We start from the raw sequence: 12799 nt of genomic DNA on the forward strand, positions 1-12799 counted from the left end.
GTGGACCGCACTAGTGACATGTAGGATAAATCTTCTGGCAGTCATATTGATGGATGATTCGTTGAGGATTGCTAATGTCATCATATAGTATAGGGGTGACCAAACTTTTGGGCCTGAGGGCCACATCGGGGTTCTGAAACTGTATGGAGGGCTGGGGTGTAGTGTATTAAATTGTTTCCTGTAGGAATGTGCTACTTACGGTGTACTACTTACAGCTGCCAGTCCTGGTGCTCCGTAAGTAGCACATTCCTACGGGGAGCAATTTAATACACTACACCCCGGCAGAGCCACGCTGCCCAGCAGGACCTCGTAGGCCTGCCGCCCAGAGCACTGGTGGCACAGCAAGCTGAGGCTGCAGGGGAGGAGCTGGGGGCTAGCCTCCCTGTTCAGGAGCTCAAGGGCTGGGCAGGATGGTCCCGTGGGCCGGATGTGGCCCGCGGGCCGTAGTTTGCCCACCTCTGAATTAATAAATGTTATCTGATCTAAACTTTTTTAGCAAAATAAATGGAAAAAATATTACTACTTTTACATTTTGAAAGCATAATTAAAATGAGTACATCAGGATTAATAATGAATAGGGGGAATGGTATTCTTAGTCAGTTGTTCTGAGCCCAGGACTGGTATCCAAGAACTTCTGAATTCTTCTAATTCTGGTTCTAACAATAATTCCTCCATGTGGTGTTGGAAAAGTCACTTAAATTCACTTGGTGTTGCCCCTTTAAACTAAAAGAAAGGTTTGGGTTTTCATCTATCTCCAGTTTTGGAACCCTGGTATCTTCTTTGACATGTGTACTTTCAGAAGGACTTACAGTCTGTATAAATGAGATATGTCTTCTGCTACATAGCAACTAGCAGTACCAGATTTACCACAGAAGAAATCAGCTGCCACATCAGGACTTCCCTGTAGACCCTCAAACTAACAGTCAAAGAGGCCTTCCATCCCAGTAGTTTGCCATTAATTCTACTCACTGATTGCTTTACTGATGTCCTAGTGAATAATTGTTTGTAAAAGATGTTGGAAAAACATGTCATCTTTTGACATCTTTGTTAAAGGTTGTTGTATGAAAGTGCCTGAGAAATATTCATTTAAAATACTAAACTAGACAAAAATAAGATAAAGGCATTTTTAATCCATAACAGACTAAAAGAACATCAGTATATTTCCAGCTGATGGGAGCCAATGGTATGCACATTTGGAAATTTAGGAGCAAATTGTGGCTGCTCTAAAACAACTGCCCTGGAGTGGAGAGGATATAGAGCAGGGATTGGTGACCTTTGGCATGCGGCCTGTCAGGGAAAGCCGCTAGCAGGCCAGGCCAGTTTGTTTACCTGCAGCATCTGCAGGTTTGGCCAATCGCAGCTTCCACTGGCCGCGGTTCGCCGTCCCAGGCCAATGGGGGCTGCAGGAAGCAGCGGCCAGCACATCCCTCAGCCCCGTACTCATTCACTAGCCAGATGCTCTAACCCGGATTGGGGAAGTGCATACTTCACTGTTACAGAAGCTGCCAGTGAGCATCCTGAAGGTGCTAGGCTGCACCTGGATAATGTTTTATCATTTCATGTCTACCCTGGCTTGGGTAGAACATTGGACATATACCTGTTCTTTGCAAAAATCTAAAACTATATGGGCCAGATCCTTTAGCCCTGTTTACAGAGTAGTAAGGGGCACGTTAGCTCTAGGTAGCTTGGTGAACCAGCTGAATATCAAGCTGACTAACCAGCTGACTCATGGTATGGAATGTTGGGCCTGGTGTGTAAAAGGAGAAATGAGGGAACCCACACTCACTTCCCAGGTGAAAGTTAACTACTGCCTCTCGGAGAGGTGGATTATCTACGTTACTGGAAAAACCCCAGTGTGAGAACTGTTTGCACTATAGCAGCACTGCTGTCACACCAGAGCTGTGCCACTGTTGTTTAGACATAACCAATTATTCTTGCCTTGCAACTGAGGTTAGCTAGGTGGAGTGCTCTTTTCTCTTACCGCCTGCCTGGGGTGGGAGTGCAAAGATTTCACCCAGTGGGACTGTCTTCTCTCCCTACCTGACAGTTCATTTTCAGGAGTGTTGCTGTGAAGTTCCTATAGAGGCTGAAGCATGCTGGGCTGTTCCTTTATTGTGCATGCCCAACGCCTCCCAACAATCTCATTCCAAGTAGTTCATCTTTCATACATGAGGGTCAGACTACACAGAATATTTAGATAGCACGCTCATTGGGGTGGGACCATATGTTTGCTTGATATGTGGGGTGCACGTCAAAAATAAATAAGATGATGATTCTGGGGAAAAGGAAGACTTGGGTAGCCATGTAATCCTAGCAGAATTCTCTAGCGCTTCAGGACTTGTGACTTCAGAGCCAAGAGGGGTCACAGAGCTCCTGCTATCTTTCTGCCACAGAAGAATCTGGGCCCAGGATTTGGCCTGATATTTTTGTTACCTTTATTGTTTTACAATAAGCAGTGCACAGTTGTTCCATAACATAAATGTAACAAATGTATTCCTTTGATTCTTTCATCACTACGTGCCTTGTTTATGTGTCATGAACAAACCCTTAAGAGGATTTTTTTTCTTGAAGCACGATGAGTTTTATATATAAACAATATTGTTTTATAAAGAATGACTTGCCCCCACTGTCCAGATTCCAGTACAGAAAAGGATGGAAGTACATGCTTAAGGGACTTAAACATGCACTTTTGTGCTTCCCTAAATAGGGATGGTTTCGTGAATTTTGGACCCTGGATCTTTTGCATGTGAAAGTCGTGTGCATACATTTATAAGTGTACACGCTTTTAAAAACTTAGGCCAATATGTATATGATAATATCAATCCAAGATTTGAAAGCAAATGAGAAATTTTCACTGAATGGACCCATGTTAGTTTTCTTAAAAGTAATTATTTTGGGGGGAGGGGTTAAATCAAAGATTTCTGTCTTGTAACTTATCTTGTGAAATAATCAGTTGCATACCTCCAATTTACAAGCAATCAGAATGTGTGGGGGAGAGGATGTGGTTTCATAGGAAATAAAAAAACTGAGCTTTTCTTTAAGTATCCTTATTTTGACAGAAAAAAATTTCTTTAGCTGTCTCAATAAACCATGCATGAAAGTAACATTTTAAAGTAATAACAAATGCTCATGTCATTGCCAGAATTCTGCTGGAGGAAGAACTGAATTTCATAGTATCATCCCACCAAGCTAGGGAGTGCTAAAGCTGAAGTTTAATTGGTAAACGAAGTGTAAAAAAACCCCAAAACTTTATTTACATTTCACAACAGAAATGTACAGAAAATCTTCATAATTATTTTTTAAAAATCTTATAAATATTGTAGTAAGATCTAGCTGGTTTTGAGATCTAATCTGTCAGGCAATTCTTTTTCATAGACCTAACACTGAGCCTCAGAAAGACCTGGCATACTTCCAGCAATGATTTAAGAATACAGATTCTCTGTACTGTGTGCTGTTTTTAACAATACATAAAGCAACTGGCACTGGAAAATTGGGAGAAGGAAGGGACTATCTTGTTTGGAATGTTTAACATTTATGGAAATAATCAGGGATGGAGGGGAGAGGGTGTTCCAGTCACTTTACTAGTTTCTGTTAGCCTTGACAGCTCCAGTTTCCATAGTGATATCAAGAAGTTGCAGCTACATTCTAATACTTAGGCTTCGCTACAATAAAGCCTTGGCGGTTGTAGTCATTTGGCCAGAAATACTCCCTGGCTCAGATTTCGTAAAACCCTTTTGGATTTACTACTTATTTAGGTAGAACTACTATACTTTTTTTCCATTTAAAAACGAAACAAAAAGATTGGTCAAAATTCCACCTCTGTGGTAATAACAGTAACTTGTATAAAGTTCTTTCATTATCCATAGTAAGAGCATATCATGCAAGCCTCCCCAATCGCAAGTGATGCATGAAAAATGCAGGCAGTCTAATATATTTAGATGCAAATCACTGCTGTACTTCTGGTGATGTAAACTTTGCTTCAGTCATTTCAACTGATGTTAACTGGAATAAACAGTATGATAGGCTCTTTGCGTAATAAAGCACAATTTATGGAACACCTGCTGTCCTACTGGAATGTTGTTTTTGTCTATAACTTATGTTGGTGTCATTTTTGTGTTTTAGAAAGTACAGCAGTATACATTAATAATTCAAGCTACGGACATGGAAGGAAACCCAACATATGGTCTTTCAAACACAGCAACTGCTGTCATCACAGTGACAGATGTCAATGACAATCCTCCAGAGTTCACTGCTATGACTGTAAGTACAGTACAGAAGTAAAGGAAGGGTATGAATGTTTATGACCATTATTAAGGAATTTTTCACATTTTTATATATATATATATATATAATATGAATTGAAAATATTTGTTACTTATCTAATAGCTTGCTGTGTTGCAATGATTTAACTGAGAGGAGAATCTGTCCCTTAGGACTACCATACTTAATCCAAAACACAGAATTTAGCTAAGGAATCAACCCTCTCGTTTTCTAGGTGGTTTCAGATAGGTTTTAGTTTGCTAGCTCACATTACTGTTTGATAATGGTAGACTGCTAGGTGGTGGTCTCCTTTTATTAAAGTATTTGTCAGATTTTTTTTTCTTTCAAATAAATGGATCGCAGAGAATTTTGATTAAATTGACTTTAAAGCAAGACATCAGGAATCCTCATAAGTTTTCAATCCTCAGGTGGTATAAATTTTCATAGCTCCATTGAGGACAATTGACACCAGCTGAGGCTCTGCCTCTTAGTGTACAATTGAACTAAGATGAATACCAGTTTCTGTGCTCTGATGGGTATTTCATGGGGCTATTATACACTGATATATAAGAACATAAGAACGGCCATACTGGGTCAGACCAAAGGTCCATCTAACCCAGGATCCTGTGTTCTGGCAGTGGCCAATGCCAGATGCCCCAGAGGGAATGAACAAAATAGGTATTCATCAAGTGATCCATTCCCTGATGCCCATTCCGAACTTCTGGCAAACAGAATGTAAAATATGTAAAAATATATGCTTTTTTGTTGTAGTTCTATGGCGAGGTACCTGAAAATAGAGTGGATGTCATAGTAGCTAATCTAACTGTAACTGATAAGGATCAGCCACACACTCCTGCCTGGAACGCAATGTACCGAATGACTGGTGGAGATCCTACAGGTCGATTTACTATTCTGACTGATCCAAATAGTAATGATGGGTTGGTAACTGTTGTGAAGGTAAGTGATTCCTACAACTCATTGAATTATGCAGAGACAGATAAGTGGGAAAGCACTGAGAATAAATATCTCCCTGCTGTTTAATCCTGAGGCCAGTGTGAGATTTGAAATTAAAATTAATGTGCTTGTTCTGAAAGTAACTTGTTCACCTTTTGAATGGTCCTCCTACTTACATTATCATGAACAATCTAAAATACCAGTTCTGAAAATCAGGTTAGCTAGTTTTTAAATGGCAGATTAGAAAACCTTTATTTGCCAGAAATAAAAATTAGCCTGTGAAAAAGCCATTTGCCTATCAGTGGATCAGAACTAGCATTAACGGCTGTCTGTTGGAGTAGTAAGCAAACTGCTTTCTACCTTTTGGTCAGCATTGGTCTTCCAGGCCTAGGAATGCCTTTCCCCACAAGTATGATGCCAGAATGTTTCTATTAAATAAATAGCCAATCAGGATGATATCAGAGGGGAAGGAAAGTGGTGTTAGTGATGGTAGGAGGCTACACTTCAACAGGCTTCTAAAGGATGATGCTATTTTTAAAACCTCATTCAAAAGCCTTGTATGGAGCAGGTTCTTCATCTTCATTCACCAGCCAAAAAAGTCCTGGACTGAAGGGATGACTTGTTTTCTAAGTTATGATAAAAAGGCAGTACTACAATTTGAATCTGTCAAGAAGTAGTCCCCTTTCCTCTCAACTGTCTGATAAATGTCCGGACTCTTAGTTTATCTGGTTCATTTTTGGATCCATCCACTCAAGTGGGTGGCAGGATACGAAATCCAGCACTCAGGCTTGAAATGCCTGTATTACAGTCTGGGATATGGTGGAATTATTATTTATTTATTTATCCTTTCAGTACCTTGTGGGGGAGGGGGGCTAGCGGGGGAATCTGTGGCTTTATAAAGCAATCTAGGCTACATTGCATGCTTGGGGTTTTTTTCCTCCATAAGTCCCATAATTGGCGTTTCTTGAGAGATACCTGTTATGTTTGATTCTGCTGACAAGACACACTTGACTGCCTGTGTGCCTTGTATTTAGGCACATATAAGTCCATTTCAAATCTATTGACAGTTAGAAACTTGAAACCTCTGAAAGAGCAAACAAAATGATACTCAGATCCAACCAGTATAAAGAGAATCAAATGAAATTCCCAAGGGCATAATCTGCTTGAAATACTTCAAACTAAATTATTTCTTTAAACTGACAGAAGAGAAGCAAAAAGTACATTGAGATAAATAAATGACATTCTGAGGAAACCCCCCAGAAAAGTTGTAAGCACTGATGAGGACTAATTTGGCTCAAGGACTCTTGAGGGGACAGAAGTTGGCAGGAGATCACCAGCCACAGTGAAAAAGCAACATGCTTCTTGGGGTACAAGGAGTGGCTGAATCCACTAAGCCGGGGACAGATTTGCTATCATTGCCCCTTAAATCCCTTTGCCTATGGATGTTCCTAGCTGCCCTTGGCACTAGAAGAGCTGCTGCAGAAATTGTCCTGAAGTGCTGCAGAATTCTGTATTCCAGAAAAACATATAGAAACTTTATAGGTACTGGTTTTGCCATAGTTCTCTTTTGTTTAGGCTCTGTGTTCATCTAGCTCAATATAAGCATTATAAAAACAGAAGAACTTTTTAAAGTAATTTTTTGTTTGCATACCAGTCACGACTATGAACAACTGCTAATATTTTCCCCCTTTTGTTTTTGCCAGCCAATTGACTTTGAGACCAATAGGATGTTTGTACTTACTGTAGCTGCGGAAAATCAAGTGCCTTTGGCCAAGGGAATTCAGCATCCTCCTCAATCAACAGCAACTGTATCCATTACCGTCATTGACGTGAATGAGAGTCCATATTTTGTCCCAAACCCTAAGCTTATACGGCAAGAGGAAGGGCTTCTTGCTGGTAAAATGTTAACTACTTTCACCGCTCAGGACCCAGATCGCTACATGCAGCAAACTGCTCTAAGGTATGGTGTAAAGCACGTTCCTATTTTATCCCATGCTAGTAATCTCAAAACTGGGCCTAATCCCCCTGCCCTCTGCACAGGCTCTGAAGGCTTGAAACAGAATACAGAATGCTGTATTTCTCTTTGGGGCTGGCCATGAAGTGAAGAGCCCATGTACGATTTCTCGGTTTACTATAGCACCCCAGATGGGAATTATGGGTGGGCTGTGGGAATGGTGTTGCAAATAAGTCTGTATCTAGCACAGATCTGCAGGTACAGCAAACTATGGCATCTTCTTCTGCTCATAGGACACAAATTCATCAAGGTACTAAACACATACAGAACTTTAAGCATATGGGCTGTCCCAGTGGATTGAGTGAGGCTTAAGTTTATGCTCATGCTAATGTATCTTGCTGATCAGGGTCGTAGGCTATGATTGCTGTGGCTCAACTTTATGGCTGCCCTGCATCAGATCAGGATTCATTGTCCCATCCCCAGCAACTGTGGAATTCATGCAGGCAAAAGAATCTTTAATTTGTTCTTTCCTTGTAAAATGAAAGATTTTACGTTTATACGTCATATAATTTTGCGCTTTTTGTATTATTTAGGGCTGCTCTACACTAGAAAATTGTATCGACCCAACTATGTTGCTCAGAATGTGAAAAATCCACACCTCTAAGCGATGTAGTTAAGACGACCTAAGTTTCCTGTAGAGCTAGGTCAACACAAGAATCCTTCCATCAACTAACTACTGCCTCTTGGGGAGGTGGACTTACTAGAGTGACTGGAGAAATAAGCAGCTATGCCACTGTAGCATTTTGAATGTAGACATAGCCCTAGTTAATTAGCTATTATTGCTGATATTTGCTCATTTTGGGCCATAAAAATGATATATAGGTCTATAATTTTGTAGCCTAGTACTGTTGTTTTTATTTTAAATATCACATGAGCTAAGATAGTTTGTAATTTATTTAAACTAATAATTGATACAATGACAACTTCTTATAAGGAAGGGTGGTTTTGAATGACCCTATTCCTTCAGATCAGAATCGGAGAGTACAGTAAAACTAGTTGGATACACCAAGGCATCCATAGAAAACCAATGATTTATTGTCATCAACTGGGATTAAAAACTAAAAAGAGCCTAAGATAATAGGGTCACTTCTGTCAAATCAGAATATGTCCATCATCTCCTCCCTCTCTGTGTACATGTACACACACATGGTTAACAGAATTGAGAAGGCCGCATAAATGGCTCTCATGCTGAAAATCAAGTAGGAGTTCTTATTAAAATACTTTAATCATGGTTGAATGTGAAATCTGCATTCTTGTGGTGAATAAGTCATATGCAACTTAAGAAAATTGTGCATTTTACTAATTTATGACATGTATGTTCACTTTTCAGACAGTTGTATATAACTTATGTAAAATAGAGTTATATAACAGCTTACTTACATAGAAAGGCTTTTAAAAACTTTCTTTATTAAAACAGTACGTGTATCCAAAAAAACTCAAGAAGGCAAGCTAATAAACTGAACCTCATAAAATAGTGTTACAGTACCAGATATATGCGTTTTCAGAATATGAGTTGAAATATAGTTATGTTTCATTTTTAAAAAGTTTATTGGAAGATAAATTACATTTCTTATCGTCAAATATGCAGGTACTCAAAGCTTTCAGATCCTGCAAACTGGCTAAAAATTGACCCAGTTAGTGGACAGATAACTACAATTGCAGTTTTGGACAGAGAGTCACAATATGTGGAAAATAACATGTATAATGCGACTTTCCTTGCCTCTGACAGTGGTATGTATTCACATTTATATATATTCAGAAAGTTTTAATTGACATTATATCGTACTAGCACAGAAAGAAAAAAGGAAGAATAAATCAGTTTTCACCATGGCAGAAGGTACTAAGATTGGAGTTAATATATTGATCAAATATCTGGAAAATGGGTTAACCTGTGAGGTTGCAAATTTTGTAAATGCAACAAAATTATTTAGGACAGTCAAGTCCAGCAAAGGCTGTGAGGAACTGCAGGAGGCTCTAATCAAGCTTGGTGAATGGGCAACACAATAGCAGATGAAATTCAGTGTTAAAAATGCAAAGTAATGCATGTTGGAATGAAAAAGCGCACTATATCCTTCTAGTTCTAAACTAACTGCAATATCTTAGGGAAAAGGCCAGGCCATCATTGTGGATTCCCCAGTGAAGACCTCTCCTCTATGTTAATATGTTAAACTGCAGTTAAAGAAGCAAACAACATTTTAGGATGCACAAGGAATGGGATATGGGGTCTAATATGGGAAATATTACAGTTCCATTAATCAATTATATGCCCTCATCTGGGATACTGTGTTACTTACTAGTCATCTCATCTCCAAAACAGATTTTGCAGATTTAGGCGTATAAATTCAGTATGTGGAAAAAAATCTCATATGAAGAGAAAATGTAAAGAGATGACTGAGAGGTGACATCATAAAAGTATTTAAAACAGTAAAAAATATAGGGAAGGTAGATCAGAAAGTTCTGTTTTCCTTATTTCATAACATCAGCACAGAGGGGCATTTAATGAAATTGAAAAGTGGCAAGTTTCACACAATGGGTAATTATACTATGGAACTTGTTACCATGGGTTGTCATTGTAGGTAGAATTTAACAAGATTTAAAGAAATATTAGACTCTATATAGATAAGAATATCCAGAGTTAGAAAAGTAAATACTAAAAAAAATGAGTTTTGGAAGGGATGTAAATCCTCATGCTTAGGGGCTTAAGTCAATCTAATTTGGGGGTTAGGTGGAGAGGTCTTGAGGGTGGGATGATCTCAGATCTGCCTACTGAACGGTTGTTCGCCTCTTTCTCTGAAGCATCTGGTGTTGGCCACTGTTGGAGATAGCTTAATGGACTGGATGAACTACTGTTCTGGTCCAGTACGGCAATTCCTTTGTTCCTGTATTCACCAACTAAGGCCCTAATCCTGCAGACACTTATGCCTTCAAAGACCATTCCCTGTGAAGACAGGGAAACTACTCATGTTCAGGTTTGCAGCCTCGAGGCCAGGCACCAGATTTTGTTTATAAATCCAGAGCCCTAAAATAGAGGTATGTGGAAGTGCACTGCCCCAACATGACCTCCCGGAGGCATTTGCTTTGATGACAGGCCAAAGCAGCCCCTGCTTTATGCTTTCAGAGAATGCAGAGGGTACACATCTATTTCAGTCCTGTTCAATTGGCTCTACTCTTATCCTCAGGGAACACTGACACTGCTATCAATGCTGGCTCAAGCAGTTCTTGGGCAGGCCCCGTCTCAGTCTAGCTCGAACTGTTCGCAGTTATTTCAAAAGCACGTGTAAGGTTTATTATTAGGTGACATTCTGACATAAAACATTATAAAACAGTTTGGTACATTTTGAGTAATGTAGAGGTAGAAGAAGCATGTTTTGTTGTTGTCGGTGTTTTAATTATCCTTTCAAATCAAATTTCAGTTTACATTGTAACTGAACACACGTACATGGGTAGCTGAAATATGCTTGCATGAAATATTGTGAATAGGTTTCTAATGGGAAGCAGAATCAAGATACCAATTTTTGTTTCTTTAAGGAATTCCTCCTATGAGTGGGACTGGCACTCTTCAGATATATTTGCTTGACATTAATGATAATGCACCCCAAGTACATCCTCAAGAGGCTACAACCTGTGAAACACTACAGCCCAATGCAACTAACATCACAGCAACAGACCGTGATATTGATCCGAATGCAGGACCATTTGCCTTTGAACTGCCAGAAACTCCTCCTAGTATTAAGAGGAATTGGACCGTCATTCGTATTAGTGGTAAAATTAATTTACACAACGGAAACTTTAATGTTTTTAAATGAACTACTGACTGCATTTTGTTTTGTTTCATTTTGTCTGGCAATGGGTACTTCCCTAGATGCCTGGATTGTTTAGATTAATGTGAAGGAAATGTTATCAAATGCCATTAAAGTGAGCTCCCTTGAGAATGAGAGAAAGATATTTTAAAAGTTAGATTTAGAAACTAACGTTCACACTAATAAGTCTGTGGCACCTTATGTGGCATCCAGTACATCCAGTAACAAAAGGTTAATATAGAGTTCAGAAACCTGTAAATTTTCCATCATTGTTTAACATCCACATAAGCAGTAAATTTTATTTTTACTCCTAATGTATTTTCTCATATAGGTGATCATGCCCAACTTTCGTTAAGGATCAGATTCCTTGAGGCTGGTATCTATGATGTTCCTATAATAATCACTGATTCTGGAAATCCTCCCAAGTCCAGCACATCTATTCTGAAGGTGAAGGTTTGTCAGTGTGACATAAACGGAGACTGTACTGATGTAGATCGGATTGTTGGTGCAGGACTGGGCACAGGTGCCATCATTGCAATTCTGCTCTGTATCATCATCTTGCTCAGTAAGTACATGGGTCTTTCGAAAATTAGTTCTTTAAGCTCTTCTCATAGTATTTCACAAGAGCAAACCTAAACAGGTAACATGAGGTTTTTTCAAAAAGATTTTTACATGTATGGTAATAGTATACCTACCCCTCAGCCATCCAAGTGCTAATACATATATTCCAAGGCCAGAAGGGACCGTTGTGATCATCCGGTCTGACTTCCTGTATAATGCAGGCCGTAGAACTTCCCCAAAGTAATTCCTAGAATAGATCTCTCTGCCATGAGCAGGACCAGACAAAAATCTTGCCTCCTAAAGAATTGCCCGTATTCAACTTTATAGTTTTGATGCAATGTTAAGATTTTCTGGTGATAATTACTATTACAATATTAGGAATATGAGAGCCAGATGGCAGCTGGCCCTTGTGCGGGCACTTCAAGATTGGGGGTTAAGGAGCTTCCCTTTTGTGCTTAACACACTCTGTGCTCATAGGAGTGCAGAGATTCCTCCCTCCAGGCACATTGCAGGGCACACATTGCCTCATGAGGCTGGAGAAGAGGCGAGGCCATGGCCCTCAGACACCCAGTCTTTCCCCCAGGCTGTTGCAGATGTGACTGCACACCATCCCCAACAGGGGTCAGTGCCTGTAAGGCACAATTTGGCTTTGTTATCTCAAACCCAATGGAATTAAGTAAAGAAATTTATGATTTGGGAAGATGGTACATCACAGTCCCTTCTACAAGGCCTGACAAGCAGCTAGTCACGCAAGAGCAGAGGTATGTGTTTGTCTAAGCGCTGCATAAAGCCCAAAGTGGTATTCTGTTTTGTGTCTAGTGCATTTGATGAGGGAAATGACTAAACGCCATGACTGTCTGTCCAGTGTAGTAAAATTAGATACTGTAGCTCTCTTATATATATGTTTAGCTTATCTCTGATTGCAGTGGAAACACAAGAAAGGGATTCACCTGTTAAGAGTACTCAGCGCACCAATTCAAAATATACAGAATGATGGAGTGGAGTCCTAAAGAAGAATAAACTTTCCATGCCTGGCAAAGACTTGCACAGTAGCAGTTTGTCCAGGAAAAGCAAGCTGTGCACAGAGACGATACATTAAACATGTTTCCATGTTACTGAGCCATTCTTAAAATGTTAGCCATTGATTTAGTGAAGTGCTATCATAATTACCAAATCAGTTACAAATGTTCTTCAGGCGGTTACGTGGCAG

General features: G+C 39.6%; 1 protein-coding gene across 2 annotated transcripts in view; it reads left to right on the forward strand.

Annotated features, from left to right (window-relative positions):
- The window catches only part of CDH2 (cadherin 2), a 175030-nt gene that overhangs the window by 132495 nt on the left and 29736 nt on the right, over window positions 1–12799 (forward strand). For both annotated transcript variants that reach the window (XM_073331332.1, XM_073331333.1), the window contains exons 8-13: window positions 4123–4260; window positions 5032–5217; window positions 6918–7174; window positions 8817–8959; window positions 10757–10990; window positions 11360–11593. In XM_073331332.1, coding sequence (XP_073187433.1) covers window positions 4123–4260; window positions 5032–5217; window positions 6918–7174; window positions 8817–8959; window positions 10757–10990; window positions 11360–11593 — 1192 coding nt within the window. The remainder of the gene's footprint in view (window positions 1–4122; window positions 4261–5031; window positions 5218–6917; window positions 7175–8816; window positions 8960–10756; window positions 10991–11359; window positions 11594–12799) is intronic.

This window comes from Lepidochelys kempii, chromosome 2 (genome assembly GCF_965140265.1).
Source record: "Lepidochelys kempii isolate rLepKem1 chromosome 2, rLepKem1.hap2, whole genome shotgun sequence".
NCBI lineage: Eukaryota > Metazoa > Chordata > Testudines > Cheloniidae > Lepidochelys > Lepidochelys kempii.